This window comes from Quercus lobata, chromosome 2 (genome assembly GCF_001633185.2).
Source record: "Quercus lobata isolate SW786 chromosome 2, ValleyOak3.0 Primary Assembly, whole genome shotgun sequence".
In the NCBI taxonomy this organism is placed as follows: Eukaryota; Viridiplantae; Streptophyta; class Magnoliopsida; order Fagales; family Fagaceae; genus Quercus; species Quercus lobata.
This window is the reverse complement of record NC_044905.1, coordinates 43,055,665-43,071,391: the sequence shown is the minus strand read 5'-3', so window position 1 is coordinate 43,071,391 and position 15,727 is coordinate 43,055,665. Positions and strand designations below refer to the sequence as shown.

The following is a 15,727-nucleotide window of genomic DNA, read 5'->3' as shown; positions in this document are numbered from 1 at the left end:
AAAAAAAAAACATAGAAGGGAGAAAGAGAGATAAAGAGGATGAGAAAAGAATCACAGATATGAATACAAATAAGCTTGTTGTAGAGGTGGTGTAATTATTTTTGTTGTTGCTAAAAGTTGTGCAATTTTTTGCTGATGAAGAAGAAAAGTACAGGGAAAAATCATTTCATTTCGCCATCAACAGTAAAGTAAACCAGATTTAAAGAGAAGGCTTATTTATTTATTTATTTTAAAATGAATGAACAATTTTAAAAGTAGTGCTACTGACATAACATTTTCACAACAAAATCTAAATGACTTGTAGTTAAAGGTGTGTAAAAAAATGATGTCAATTGATGGTCTAGATAAAAACCAATTACAACTTGCCACTTAATTTTTATTGTAAAATTATTATGAAAATATAGTTAAAGTAGAACTAAATTGAGCATTTTCAAGATTGTTTCAATTGGGTTTAAAAAAAATTTTATACTTAGGGTGTTCAAAATTTTATTTTAGGCTGTAAAAAAAAAAAAACAATCTATATATAAAATTTTTTTGGGCCTAAGTTAGGGGGTTCATTTGAACCACTAGGCTAACTATAGAGCCTCCCCTGTTTGGTAGAGTGGTTTCATTTCAAATGGAGAGAATACAATTTAGGTGACTGCAGGGATGAAACTTTTTTATAACGTTTTAAGAATAATGTTATACTTACAAATTTTTTTATAACATTTATACAAACTGTTTTGGTAGCAAATTTTCATTGGTTTGCATATAGGCACACCACTAACATTATTTTTTTACTTATTAGTAACCACATATCACGTCAATAATTTATAAAAAAAAACTTGTAGTTTTAGCATTTTCCTTATTTTAATAACCATAAAAAAATTTATAGATTTAAAATCTAAAAAAAATATACAAGAAAAAAAAAATCAACAACAAAAATTACCAGTAAAACTAAAAACAAAATTAAGCTCAATTAATTAATTTTATCCAAAATAAATAACCCCGCTCTTCAAAAAATTCTAAACAAAATAATTTTGTTTTGACCCACCCAAAAAAAAAAAAAAAAATTAGTAGTTAGATAGCAGAATCAGAGATTGAAACTACTCATACAACTAACAGTAAAACAGCCCCTAACTCAAGTTTCTAACTCCTTTGTGTGCCTATCATTCATTCTCAAACATACAAAAAATAAAAATCACAGAATAAATTTGGATTACTCCAAACCACAATGAATTGGGTTAAATTTAAGAAAAGGTGTCGTCCAAATTTGAGGTTCCAGGATATAGGAAGAGGATGAAGATGGAGCGCGTGAGTGAGAGAGGGCACTAGGTAGGTGTAGGTGGTGTAGTCAAAGACAAAGTGGCCACAAAAGCTAACAGGTGTTTTCGGCAAAAATTAAAAAGTCACTTATTTTACTATTTATAAATTTTATTGTATTTTTTTATAATATTCATACATTTCATTCTATTATTTCAACTAACTTTTATTTTTATTTAACATATTTTTAACAAAATTTTTTTAACAAACAGACCTGAGTGAGAGCCCACTACCTGAATCCACACATGCATCATTATTGCTTCTTCCTTTTTCTCTCACACACACATTCATTCCAAATTCCAACTCTCTCTCTCTCTCTCTCTTCTTTCTTTTACTTACGCGCTTGCCTCCCTTTACGCACAACCTGACTCCTAGGTGTACTTCCACTTCCCACTATATATAATTCAACAAGGAAAACACCTCTCTCTCTCTCTCTCTCTCCAACTCAGTCTGGTTCTTTTCATTTTTATATTTATTTATTGACTTTTCAATAATACTAATATTCACATGTCTCCAAATTTTTGCAAAACTACTCACTCATCAGTCACTCACTGTCTCCAACAGTCCATTTTTATTTATTTATATAATCAATCAATAATACTTTACTAGTGGCTATCAAAAAAAAAAAAAACTTTACTAGTGCTTTATTTATTATTATTATTATTATTATAATTATAATTCAACTACTACTACTACTACTACTATCGCTATCAAAAAAAAAAAAAAAAACTACTACTACTATCTTATTTATTAACTTCCCAATTTTGGTTTCTCGAAAAAAAAAAAAAAAAAACATTCCGAAAATTTCTTTTTAATAAAAAAAATAAGTTATTTTATCTTCTTTGTAACGGTTCCTCCTGTAGTAGTAGATCAAGAGCGTACTGGGTTTTCAAATTTGTTCTTACAAAATCCAATCTTTCAAATCTCAATCGTCTCTCAGTTTTTTCAAATTCATGGGTTTCGTTTCTCTTATCTTTGTTTCATTTCGTCCTTTTAAAGTACAAGATAAGATTTTTTGAGTGAGAAACCAGTGACTGTGAGCAGTAAAAGTGATCGAGTTTCATTGGTATATTGGCTTTCACAGTATCAACGAGCCGTTGAAACTTGCAAGCAAAAAACAAAACCTGAACCCCATGAATGTTGTGGCAATTCTGGCATCTGGGTCAGACTCAAAATTTGATTTTGAGTGATGGGTTGCGTTTATTCAAGGGTTTGTATTGGGGAGGTTACAACTCCGAGAATCAAAGGGACACAGCGAAATGCGAACACAGCGGCTGAGATCGGTGTGTTTTCTCCAGCCTCATCAACGGACGGTCAAGAAGCCGAAATTAGAGACCAATTGAACCAATTGAGCGTCACCAGGGACTCAGAGTTTGGAATTACAAGGCTCTCGAGGGTTTCCTCTCAGTTTCTACCACCAGATGGTTCAAGAACCGTGAAAATTCCCTCTGGAAACTATGAATTACGGTACTCGTTCCTGTCTCAAAGAGGGTATTACCCTGATGCTCTAGATAAGGCTAATCAGGATAGTTTTGCTATTCACACCCCATTTGGTACAAACCCAGATGACCATTTCTTTGGGGTTTTTGATGGTCATGGTGAATTTGGAGCACAGTGTTCTCAGTTTGTGAAACGAAAGTTGTGTGAGAATTTGCTTAGGAATGATAAGTTTCTTGCGGATGCGGTTGAGGCTTGTCACGGTGCCTATTTAACGACCAATTCGCAGTTACATGCTGATAGTTTGGATGATAGTATGAGTGGAACCACTGCAATTACTGTATTGGTTCGTGGTAGGACTATATATGTAGCAAATTCAGGTGATTCAAGGGCGGTTATAGCAGAGCAGAGAGGGAAAGATGTAGTGGCAGTGGACCTTTCGATTGATCAGACCCCATTTCGGGCTGATGAGCTCGAAAGAGTTAAGCTTTGGGGAGCTAGAGTACTTACATTGGATCAGATTGAGGGGTTAAAGAACCCAGATGTGCAGTGTTGGGGAACTGAGGAAGGCGATGATGGTGATCCGCCGAGATTGTGGGTGCCCAATGGGATGTATCCAGGCACAGCTTTTACAAGGAGTATTGGTGATTCGATTGCTGAGTCAATTGGGGTTGTTGCTACCCCTGAAATTGTTGTTTTGGAGCTCACGCCGGAGCATCCTTTCTTTGTGCTTGCAAGCGATGGGGTGTTTGAGTTTCTATCTAGCCAAACCGTGGTTGACATGGTAAGGTACCCTGCTCTTTGTCTGTAGCAGTTCAAATGTATGTTCTTTGAGCAATATGTGCTTGTGCTTGATTGATTATGGGTCGTGCTACTTTTATTTTCTATGTAGTTTCTATAGTAGTGAATTAGGGGAGTCAATTTGGGTTATCGTGTTGGGTTTGTGTCGTATCGAGGTAGGAGTATTCGACTAAATGACTTAACCCTAACCCGAACTATTTAATAATTGGGTCAGGATCCTTCAACCTTAACCCGACCTGTTAATAAGGCGGGTTGACCTGACCCAACCCATTTGACCCACTTAATAAACGAGTTGTGTTGGGTTGATACGAATGTAACACAATCCATTTCAACCTGCCTAATATTAAATATAACATCTATCTAAAAATATTTTTTTTTACATCCCAAGAGCAGTGCATACACTTCAAGTCTTCAACCGACATTCAAAATAATATAGTTCAACAAAAATATAATATTCATCTAGAAATAAGTTCTTTACACTCAATGTGGGACAATTATCCATTCTTTTTTTTTTTTTTTTTTTGAGAAACAAACACACACACAAAGGAGAGGGAGAGGGGTTTTAACACAAAAGCATACCACAACTCCACTCAAAAGTCATGGTAACTTTTAAGAGAAGGTGTGGCAAGTTATACTACACACAACACACTCCCTTAAAAGTTACCATGGCTTTTGAGTGGAGTTGCAGTGTACCTTCGTGTTAAAACCTCTTTTTCTCTCCCTTGTGTGTTTGTTTGTTTCTCAAAAAAAAAAAAAAGTTCTTTACACTTCAAAAGAAGTACATACACTTCAACTCAAATTCAAAATAACATAGTTTAACAAAAATAAAATAACATAGTTCAACAAAAATATAATATTCTTAGAACTCACTAAATGCTAAGTATCAATATTGAAAGAATTGGAGCAAACAATAGACTAATCCTGACTATGACTACGACTACGATTATCATCCATAGATTCTAGTGTTGTATATATAGGTATATACAAGAATAGGTTGTAATAATATTGTTTAGGTTTAGAGAATATTGTTTCATAAAGTGAAAATTTAGGTTCTGGAATTTTCTAAGTGAAAATTCTAAATTAAGCATTTTTGATCAGTCGAAGATAGTAGAGTGAGTAGTAAAGCTAAAATAAAAAAATAAAAAAAAGATATTTATAGGAAGGTTTAGAGATTTAGGGTTTAGAGATCTAGGGTTTGTAAAGTTTCAATTTCCAATTATGTCCCTTATAAGTTTTTGTAATTATTTACTTTTCTTTTTAAATTTAAAATATATGTTGGATATAAAAAGTATTTGACAAATCTAAAATAAAATGAATATTTATTTATTAGATGAGTTAAATAGGTTGTATTAAGTGGGTTATTTCAGGTTGACACAAATAAATTGACGTGTCAAACGTGTCTATTGCAGGTTACGCGGGTTGACCCGCTTATGACACGTTTTTTATCGTGTCGCTTTCGGATTGACCCGTTTATGACCCAAACCCATTAAGGTCCAACCCTAACCCGCAAAAACCCGTGTCGAGTTCGTGTCGTGTTCGTGGGTTGGGTCGAACATTAACACCCCTATAGTGAATGCTCTACCTATAGACATAGCCTGTATAGACAGACTCAAATTTAGATGTGGGTTGCATAATTTTTCATTTAGGACTTTTACTGATTGGAGATGTTTGAGAAGTGCGGAAGTGACACAAATATGGTTGGTAAACTTCAGTCATGAGTTGGGAATAACACGATGAGTGTTAGAAAAGAAGCATTTGCTATAATTTGATTTATATAGGTAGGATCTTGGAATTATGTGCCATACATGGGAGTGGGTTAACATAATTCCTTTTTGTATGATTCAGTAATTATTCAATTTCTAGAAAAATCTTTGTCAAATTGCTCATAAACAGTTTCTCTATAGAAAAAAAAAATATTTTGACACTAAACAAGATTCCATAGTTTTTAAATCTTTTTAAGTTGAAATGATGGACTGCAAAATATTGACATCTATGAAGGTGACACAAGTTTAGAAAGATCTTTACCTCCTTTAAAGAATTTCTATCACAATTATACGTTAAACTAAGATCTTATTCTCATTGAAGAAAATAATAACTTTCTTTAATTTTGAATTTATTTCCTCATCAGTGAGATCACTTGCCCTTCATCAAAATTAGCATCTGAAATATGGATTCTTTGTAATAGATCAGTTGTTGGGGAATAACATCGATCAGATGTTCTAGCTATCTGATTTCAATCTTATGACGTTGTGTAATCCATTCTGGCAGTTGCAATTTTTAAAATAGTTTCTTTCTTTTGTGTCATTGTTGACCATCAATTTGGGAGTGCCTTTGTTCCCCCCCCCCCCCCCCCCCCTTCAATTTTAAATCTCAGTGTTATATTACTTATGTTTCCAGGTTGCTAAATATAAAGATCCCCGAGATGCTTGTGCCGCGATTGTTGCTGAATCTTATAGACTTTGGCTGCAGTATGAAACTCGTACAGATGACATTACTGTGATCGTTGTGCATATTAATGAGCTAACTGATGTAAGAAGGCTTGCTTGCAATATATTTGTTCATTTTTTTTTTTTTAATATATAATTTATTTGCATAATTATTGTCATTATGAATTATCAATTGAACTAATGACTTTTTCTTGTCAGAACGCTGTTGGTCAATCAGCAACTCCTGGTGCTGTTTTGCGACCCCCAGCTCCTCATGTTATAGAGGCAACAGGATCAGAATCTCCGTCGACTTTTAGCTGGAACTCTAGAAACCATCGTGCAAGGCATGATTTATCACGGGCACGTCTCCGTGCCATTGAAAGTTCCCTAGAGAATGGTCAAGTCTGGATTCCTCCATCTCCAGCCCACAGGAAGACTTGGGAAGAAGAAGTAAAGCTTCTTTGTAGTGCATAAATATAACTATATAATATCTTGTGTTTGGCACAAAGTTGCATGTGATAAAATAGTGGTACAAATTTTTCTTAGTAGCAAGTTCTTACCATGAAACACTGTAGCGATCAAGTCTTACATATTCCCATGCTACAGGCACACATTGAACGGGCACTGCATGACCATTTCCTTTTCAGAAAACTTACTGATACCCAGTGTCATGTTTTGTTGGATTGCATGCAAAGAGTTGAGGTCCAGCCAGGGGATGTTGTTGTTAAACAGGTCAGTTCTTTAGCAGCTCAGCTTCTTATTGAAATTGTTTAGAACTTCTAGCTCTTGTAGACAATTTTGATCTTGTTTACGAAATTTTAGTGGTAGTAATGGATCAAAGGCTCCCAACAATTGGCAAGTACGTACTTGTCAAAATGGAAATATGAATGTATACATTAGGATATATCAGTGTATAAACATGACAAAAAAGTTAAACAACTGTAAGTGCTTTGTTGAACATTCTGAAATTGATAAACAGCACACATTATATTTAGTTATTTTTTCTTTTGTTGATGTGGAACCTCACCAAGGTAGGGCCCTTAGGACTCATCCCTAGGATTAAACCATGGATGCATGACCCTGCCCACTAGAACTGTGTATCAGGTAATCCAGGGGAACTCCTACTGGGAATTGAACCTAGGATATCTGGGTCTACGGCTTATCCCAAGCCTCCAAACACTAGTTTGCACCCTGATGGGTTGCATGCGTTATGTTTAGTTGCACATAATTGTTGATAGTAAACCCTGTGTAAGGAAATTTGATCTTCAAAATGGGTGTACTGTGTAAGGCCCAGAAGTCCTTGCCCATTGCATGCACTAGTGTGGGGATTTTTATTCACAATGTTGACCCTGGCTTGAATTGCCTTCTATTGTCACTGGCAAAAAGCAAAAAAGTGGAGTCCATTCTAAATACAAATTTGGGTGGAGTCTTGGAGTAATTTGGAGGTGTCATGATTATTACATTTTGCAGGGTGGTGAAGGTGACTGCTTTTATGTTGTTGGCAGTGGGGAATTTGAGGTCTTGGCAACCCAGGTTCGCATTTGTGTTGCTTGATTCAACTGTCAGTCTTAAATTTTGCAATTACTTCTATTGTTCTCTTCAATTGTATTCAAATAATTTATTATCATGATATTTTTATTTTGGGAGATGTGGTTATACCCTATCATCTTAGTTCAAATCTTTTGGAGTTTCAGATGGATTGTACTTGCTTAATTTTCAGTTAAATTCATGAGATTTCTTGTTGAATGGATACATTAATGTCAGGAAGAACAAAATGGAGAGGTCCCTAGGGTTCTGCAGCGCTACACAGCTGAGAAGTTATCATCCTTTGGGGAGCTGGCTTTAATGTGAGCTCTTTCTCTTTGTTAACAATATATTCCTAGTGCTAAATTAAAGGTATTATTTGTTCACACAGATTCCGGTTTCGAGAAGTTGATGAATTATTCTTCTTGATTATCACAATAGAATCTCAAGTGCTGTATAAATTTTGAAATCTGGACTCTATGACATAACCAAAACTAGAAAACTACATATAGTAAGGACTTCAATCTATTTAAGCTCAACTGTTTTGATGTTTTAACACAAATACCTGTGTGGCTTGTTGATGGCTTTTTTATTATGTTCCATGGGAAATGTGGAGCATCTCTCTGTAATATGTTAAATCAATTTTGATGCAGGAAAATAGAGATAATAGAGACAAAGAAAATAAATAGAGTAAATTCTAAGCTTCACCACCTAGACCCTGCTTGGAAACCTTAGGCATCACCACCTAAGGGTGGCGTCACCACCAAACAAAGATAAACACATTCTCAAATCATAATTTTTGCATTCAAATTCTCATACCCCATTTTACGATTACAAGAGCACTAGTTTAGCAGGGTTTGTGGATTACACCAATATAGAAAATACCTAATTAAATCCCTTAAAACCCTCAACATTAAAAACCAAATTTAAAGACAAAATTAATTTCAAATTCGAACATAACAACTTAGATGATTTTGGTGCTCCTTGCATCATACTCCCCTGGTTGGAGAAAACTTGACCTCGAGTTTTGAAGCGGGGAAGGAATAGAGCTCTGGCACGCAACACTTGCCTCAATTCAGGAATCATATTTGGGAGCACAGAGAATGGCCAAACCTTGCATTCCATCACATCATTAAACTCTTTTGTAATGACAAAATTAATGTGTGGAATCAACACAATCTCATCTTGAACCATGGGAAGCACTATGGTATCCACTTTTTCCACTTCATAAAGCTGTTTATCTATGTGCACCATGGAAGGCTGATTGATAGCACATTCAGCAACTTCCACTATCATGTCATGTTCACCCTCTAATGTTACACTCCCTTGTGGAACCTTCTCTTCATCAAGGACAATGGAATCATCCTTTTCAACATTAGGCAATGTATATGACACTTCAATAGGTTGAACTGAATCTGCTGCACATGGTTCAAATATTTCACCTTGTTGTTCAGGCTCCTCAATAGGTTTTTCTTGTTTCACGAATGAAGCAATATCCGTTGTCACTAAGGGATTGTGGCGAGCATCTAAAGCATCGATCCCAGGCTTCTTGAGCAATGCAGAGAGCTCTTGAACTAATTTCATGAGATTCTCAAATTTTTGTTCATTGGAAGACAGCACTGGAATGAACTTAGGACTAGAAATTGCACAAAAATTTACCCTTGGTTTAGGACTAGAAATTGTTTGAGCACTCATCTCATCTTCCTCAAATTGTGCCACATTGCCAGTAGCGAGTCTACCCTAGTGATTGAGATTGTTTCTTCAATCTAAAAAGTTGTCATGATGGGTTTTGGACAAATCTCTCTTTTTAAGATAGGATGGACTGATGGAGGAACGCATTTTTCTCAGAGGTTTTCTTTCATTTCTTCCCAATCAGTTATGGGAGGCTTATCCTTATTAATGCGAAGGTTTCCAATCAGTTATGCTGGGACATGGCTGGTTGCTATTAAAATCACGAGTCTGGGATGGACTGGTCTGGTCAGCCCAGATGCTAGCTGGGTTGCAGGCTTGAAGAGCTTGAGTTTGTGACTGGGCTGGGATCTGATACCAAGTTGATGTAGGAAAATATAGGAAAATAGAGATAAAAGGGACAAAGAAGATAAACAAAACAAATTCTAAGCTTCACCACCTAGAATCTACTTGGAAACCTTAGGCATCACCCACTAACGGTGTTTGGCATCACCACCAAGCAAAGCTAAACACATTCTCAAATCATAATTTTCTTATTCAAATTCTCATACCCCTTTTCACAATTACAAGAGCACTAGTTTAATAGGGTTCAAGGATTACATCTATATGGAAAATACCTAATTGAATCCCTTAAAACCCTCAACATAAAAAACCAAATTCAAAAACAAAATTAATTTCAAATTAAAAATAACATCTTAGATGATTTTGGTGCTCCTTGCATCAAATTTCATGTCTTTTCTTGTTTTGGTCATTGCTAACAATTGTAGCAGTATGTAATTACTCTTTGGTTATCATTGGTATTTGTGGCACAACAGGTATAACAAACCACTCCAGGCCTCTGTTCGTGCTGTGACAAGTGGAACTCTCTGGGCTTTAAAGAGAGAAGATTTTCGAGGAATTTTGATGTCAGAGTTCTCTAATTTGTCATCCTTGAAGTTGCTTCGATCAGTTGATTTTCTTTCAAGGTTGACAATCTTACAGCTGAGTCACATTGCAGATTCCCTTTCCGAAGTTTCCTTCTCAGATGGGCAGACGATAGTTAACGAAGTAAACTTGATCTCTTAAAGAATAAATCCTTTTTATTCTGTATGTTTTTTCTCATATTCCTTAAGTATCCGTTTGCAGAATGAAGGTGTCTTTGCATTGCACATTATCCAGAAGGGACAAGTGAGAATTACTTTTGACGCAGATTTATTGAGGAATCCAAATGTCTCCAGCCTCAAGTTTGACATTCTAAAAGAGAATGATAATTCCCAGAACAGTCCAGAGTTCTCATTGGAGAAAACAGAGGGAAGCTATTTTGGTGAATGGGCACTTATTGGTGAACCTATAGGTTCCTTGAGAGCAGTCGCAATGGGTGATGTTGTATGTGCTGTTTTAACAAAAGAAAATTTTGATTCAGTTGTTGGCCCTTTGACAAAACTTTCTCAGGATGATCACAAGTATGTTGCATCATATTATCAAATTCAAATTTCCGTTTTAAATTTCGTTGGTAAAAATTTAGAGCTATTTTTGACAAACAAGGACATTTCTTTTCCCTTTAAAAAATGCTTCATGTTTCTGATACAACTTACATCATTTAGGTCAAGGGACTACTCCTCAGATTATCCCAAGGAATCTGCCAAAAGTATTGATGTTTCAGCTTTTGCCGAAGTTCAGCTCTCTGATTTGGTAATGGGTGCTGCATCCTGCTTGTAGTTATGTTGCCAAGAATTAATGCTGAAAAGTAATCTGCTTCTGAAATCATCTAATGGAATTTTCTATGTAGGATTGGAGGACATGTTTATATTCCACTGATTGCAGCGAGATTGGGCATGTACTTTTAAGAGACTCAGGTTAGTTTTGTTGTATTATATAATACCTTTTGTTTCCTTGATGGAATTACCTTTTGAAGATTGTGTGCTTGGATGGCCTGCTTTTGTTTTTTTGCTAAGTAATTAAGGAGAATAGGAGTAGATGAAGTCCTTATAGGTGTCCAAGCCTATCCAAAAAGGTGTATTCTAACACCCAACTGCCAAGGGAGGCTAGGCACTTATAGAACTGATATCTAACTCCCTCCTTAACAATGTGGGGGACAATGCCCAATGGGGACCCTTTAAAGATCTCCACCCCCCCAACAAGTAATTAAGGAGGAGAGTAGTAGATGAAGGCTAAAATGGCCTACTTGTTAATAGAGATACGTGTGAAATTAAAATAATTATGTATACATGAATCAGCAATCCCTCCCCATGCAAGAACATAAAATCATTCATCCTTGTGGAAGAATACAAATGCAATATAGTGAGTGATGATAGGAGGATACATATGCTTGATGAATAATAATGTATACTGATGAAGTACTTTTGTACAAATCTGATTGGCTATCAGAAAAGCTTCTTAGTTTGAAAAGATTTTCAAAGCAGAAGGTCAAAAGTCTGGGAAAGGAAGCACAGGTCTTGAAAGAGAAGAAACTGATGAAGAGTTTGAGTCCTTCAGCTTGCGTGCCACAGGTTCTGTGCACCTGTGCTGATCAAGCATATGCTGGCATACTACTAAATGCATGCCTTGCTTGCCCTTTGGCTTCCATACTTCGTATTCCACTCAGTGAACCATCTGCACAGTTTCTTGCCGCCTCTGTCATTACAGCGTTAGAAAGTCTACACAAGGTCTGATGTCTGGATATTATTCCCTTTTTAACCTTTTCTTCATCTTCTTTGATGTATATTCATTACTGTTTCTCCTCTGTATATTTTTTTTTTATTTGAATTTCAGAATGGTATTCTCTACAGAGGCGTGTCCCCTGATGTTTTAATGTTGGACCAAACAGGATATTTACAGGTTGGCGCTGTACCTATGTTTTTTGCTGCATTATATTCATCCATATCTATTTTCATATTTGGTAACAATCAATATCTAATTGAAGTTATGTAACATGGATTTATGTCACCTAGAGAAAAGTGTGACATGTAAAGAATCATGCATAATCATTTTAGTATTTCTTGATGTATTTAGCTGGTGGACTTCAGATTTGGGAAGAACATAGATGACCAGAGAACATTTACAATTTGTGGAATGGCAGATTCTTTAGCTCCAGAGATAGTCCAGGGAAAAGGCCATGGTTTACCTGCTGACTGGTAAAATTGCAACTTTTACTTTACTGTTATGTTCATTCCAAAGCCTACACCTCTTATCTTCTAGTCCTTCAAAAAACATTTGATAAGTATGAGAAATTAGCTCTGCTGTTTGAAAATTTTGGGGATAATAACATCAGTTTTATGAAATGAAATAGAAAATTACTTTTAAGACTGTAAATAAGTATTATGGTTGTAAGTTATAACCATCCAAGAGGTTCTTAACATTTAGAACAATATTCAATTTTGAACTTTATTGGATGCTTAATTATCACCACCATAGATTTTCAAGAAATCAAAGAATTTGAATTTTCACATTCATGATAATGTTGTGAATCATCAGAAAGGTGCCTGAAGATGATGGGAGAAACTAAAAATTACATTACCATGTAAACAGAAAGTTCAAGAGCAATCATTACACTATTTTCAAGATTTTGCCTTTTCTCCATTTTTATACCATGTATGGCAAGATAGATATTTGGATATTTGTCATAGTTTGTTATAGAGGTTTAAAAGATGTAAGCTTGTAATTCTAATTTGAATTTGCTGTCTGATTATTAATCTTTCTTCTCTTTGATGGGTATTTTTTGAACCGTCTGCAGCTCCCTAAATTGTTGGTAAATGTGCAGGTGGGCATTAGGAGTCTTGATATATTTCATGTTACATGGTGAAAAGCCATTTGGGTCATGGAGAGAAAGTGAGCTTGATACAGTCGCTAAGATTGCCAAAGGGCAGTTAAATATTCCAGAGACTTTCAGCCCTGAAGCTGTTGATCTCCTCACCAAGGTATCACTGGCCTATTTAGTCATTTCCTTTTCCTTTTCCCTCCCCTCTCTCTCTCTCTCAATTGTACTTGGTGGAAATATTAGGATTTTTCTCATGCTTGCTCTTATTCTAATTAAGTGGTTTTATTAGTTACTTGAAGTTGACGAAAACACGAGACTTGGAAGCCTAGGTCCCGATTCTGTCAAATGCCATCCGTGGTTTTATGGTATTGACTGGAAAAGGATTGCAGATTGTAGCTTTCCAGTTCCTCATGAGATCACCTACCGAATAACGCAACATTTGGAAAGTCACTCTGAGGACTGCACTACCCTGAGTTCTTTGGCTCAGGACGTAGAAGATCTCAACATTCCTGAATGGCTTGATGACTGGTAGAGGAATGACCATTTCGGGGTTTCCACTTCTTGAAACTCTTCACTGGTAGGGTGCTATGCTCTCCAATGAGATTTGACTAGTTGCTTATTTATACAATTAGAACCCTGACAGGCAGAATCAATGGAGAATGAGGATTAAGTTTCAAGCTCAAATTTGGTTGCAGTCCCATATATATTTTTCTTGTGGTAAAATATCATAATTGATAGAGTTGGAAGAATATTTCCTTAAGAGTGCTTGCACTGCAACCCAATTGTCCATTTAACCAGTTGGAAGGAGAGGTTAAGGTTAGTGAATAGATTTTTTATTATTTTATTAATTTTTTTATTTTTGTGAAATTTCCTTAATGTAAATGCATATATTATATGTAAATGAATGAGGTTTCGTTTTCTTTTTATAATGAAATTCTAGTTTTCCAATAAAATTCTGCAATCGTGCTGATTGTGATTTAATTGGCTTGGCCAAGTGGATCTTTACTTTTCTTTCTTTGCTAGATGGGATATATATGTTTGTTTGAGCACTAAGCTTTGAAAACCTCAACACTTTGGGTCTAACTAAAAAGATTTCTTTTCCCTTCACATTTTCTCTGGTGTGCCTCATTGATAATTTCTTATCTCATTTCTTTCATTTTAACTCAAATAACCCCAATCAACCTCTGTCAAATTTTGAATTGTTATTTTTGATGGTTTAAAAAAAAAAAAAAAAAGTTGAATTGTTTACAGAACTGGGAGGTCACATTCTATAGTCACTAAAGGTCTGATCTCAATGAACTTCTATTTAGATCATATGGTTCTCTGACACTGTAAATATGTAACTCTCTATGTATCTATGCTGTTTCAGTTATGGAACAAAGGTTTTTGTTAATTATCTACGCATTATCTAACAATTTTGTCAAACAAATCTACATGTTGGGCTTCTAAATTCTATTGTACAAAAATATGGCCGTTCTAACGCTACAATGACCAAAATAAAGTCACAGATCAGGAAACTCACATATGTCAATTGGTTTCTCTTGGTCTAGGCAGATTACATAGCATTTTTGGCAGGGATGAGGAAAATATTGGGATTAGGAGTCTATACATGAGTCGAGTTAGGTTAGATTTGGGATATTTTTAAACCCAATTCGGCCTCATCAAATTGAGAAATCTCCAACTTAACCAAACCAATCTGTGGGGATCGGATTAGGTTGTCATATTGGGGCCATTTTGTTGGGTTTGATAAAAAATGTGAGTTTTCCTTCAACTATTTAAGCCTATTATTCAATAAATTATTATAATTTACATAAATGAGCCTAGTATTCCAATTTCATTAAAACAAGGTCTCAAAATACCGAAATAAATAAAATAATCAAATTTAAATTAAGTCCTAAAATATGTGGTGTAACTCTTTGTGATGTTATATTACTTAATTCTTTTTTAGATAAGTAGATAGTGGGGGAAGGAGATCTTTTTTGCCAATTAGCCTGATTTACTAAAAATTTCGTTAGTTGACAGGAAAACCAAACATATTTGCTAAGTAAAATCTTGAGTCACAGAGGCTCGAATTCAATAGAGAAACTTGAATCTTAGAGACTTGATTTTGGTGCTTTGGCAGAGGCTGATATGGAATTTTTTATCCATGTGGAACTCAAGCCTTTAAGACTCAAGTTTCTTCGGGTTTAAATCTCCAGTTCACTCACTCTCTAGTCAGTCTCTCACTTTGCCTCTCTTTCTCTTTCTCTCTCTCTCTCTCAAACTCTCAATCCCCACTTAGTCTTTCCACCCCTTCTCCTTACTATACAAACTAGTCTCTCATTCTCGTCTCCATCTCTTTCTCTCTCACAGCTTGAAAAAATATGCATCTTAGGTAAGGTTTTTAGAATTTTGCACATGGTTTTTATTTTTTTATTTTATTAAGGTTTTTAGAGTGTGGGTCAAAAATTATTTAGTTTTGTTAGTGTAGATATTGTGAACATTTATTTGCTAGGTTTTTATCATAACTTATTTAAGATTGCAGAGGGTTCTTTTTACGTTTCTTTTTCTAAGAAGGAAGTCGGGCCTAATGCTCCACAGAATGGGCTTCAAAGTACTTTTTTGTCGCTGCCAGTTTGTGTGCAAACGTTGAGTCCAAGTCCAAGGGAAGACGCTACAAAGTGGGCTTATTCTTTGTTTCTGCTGCAAAAGGAACTTTTCTCCAGTTTCTGCTGTAGAAGGAACTTTTTCTCCAATTTCTGCTGCAGGACTGACTTTTCTACTATGCGGTAAAACTTCCTGCTGTGCAATAAAACCGTCTGCTGTGCAGTAA

The 15,727-nt window shown here is 35.4% G+C and overlaps 1 protein-coding gene across 3 annotated transcripts; it reads left to right on the top strand.

The window, feature by feature from the left end:
• Positions 1 to 2,062: 2,062 nt before the first annotated feature.
• On the top strand, positions 2,063 to 13,856 carry LOC115975664 (protein phosphatase 2C and cyclic nucleotide-binding/kinase domain-containing protein). Of its 3 annotated transcripts, none has more exons than XR_004088159.1 (15): positions 2,064 to 3,523; positions 5,938 to 6,069; positions 6,186 to 6,416; positions 6,573 to 6,698; positions 7,437 to 7,499; positions 7,731 to 7,813; positions 9,995 to 10,226; positions 10,305 to 10,621; positions 10,763 to 10,850; positions 10,948 to 11,014; positions 11,547 to 11,824; positions 11,931 to 11,996; positions 12,185 to 12,292; positions 12,919 to 13,075; positions 13,205 to 13,855. XR_004088159.1 is itself a non-coding variant. In XM_031096547.1 (15 exons), exons 1-15 carry the CDS (start codon positions 2,492 to 2,494, stop codon positions 13,445 to 13,447), a joined length of 3,237 nt encoding a protein of 1,078 aa, XP_030952407.1. In that variant the 5' UTR covers positions 2,067 to 2,491; the 3' UTR covers positions 13,448 to 13,856. The 3 variants fall into 3 exon arrangements, 2 of the variants coding, with proteins under 2 accessions (XP_030952408.1, XP_030952407.1); XM_031096547.1 differs by having other exon boundaries at positions 2,067 to 3,523; positions 12,171 to 12,292; positions 13,205 to 13,856; XM_031096548.1 differs by lacking the exons at positions 11,931 to 11,996; positions 12,185 to 12,292; positions 12,919 to 13,075; positions 13,205 to 13,855 and having other exon boundaries at positions 2,063 to 3,523; positions 11,582 to 11,779.
• Positions 13,857 to 15,727: the final 1,871 nt, after the last annotated feature.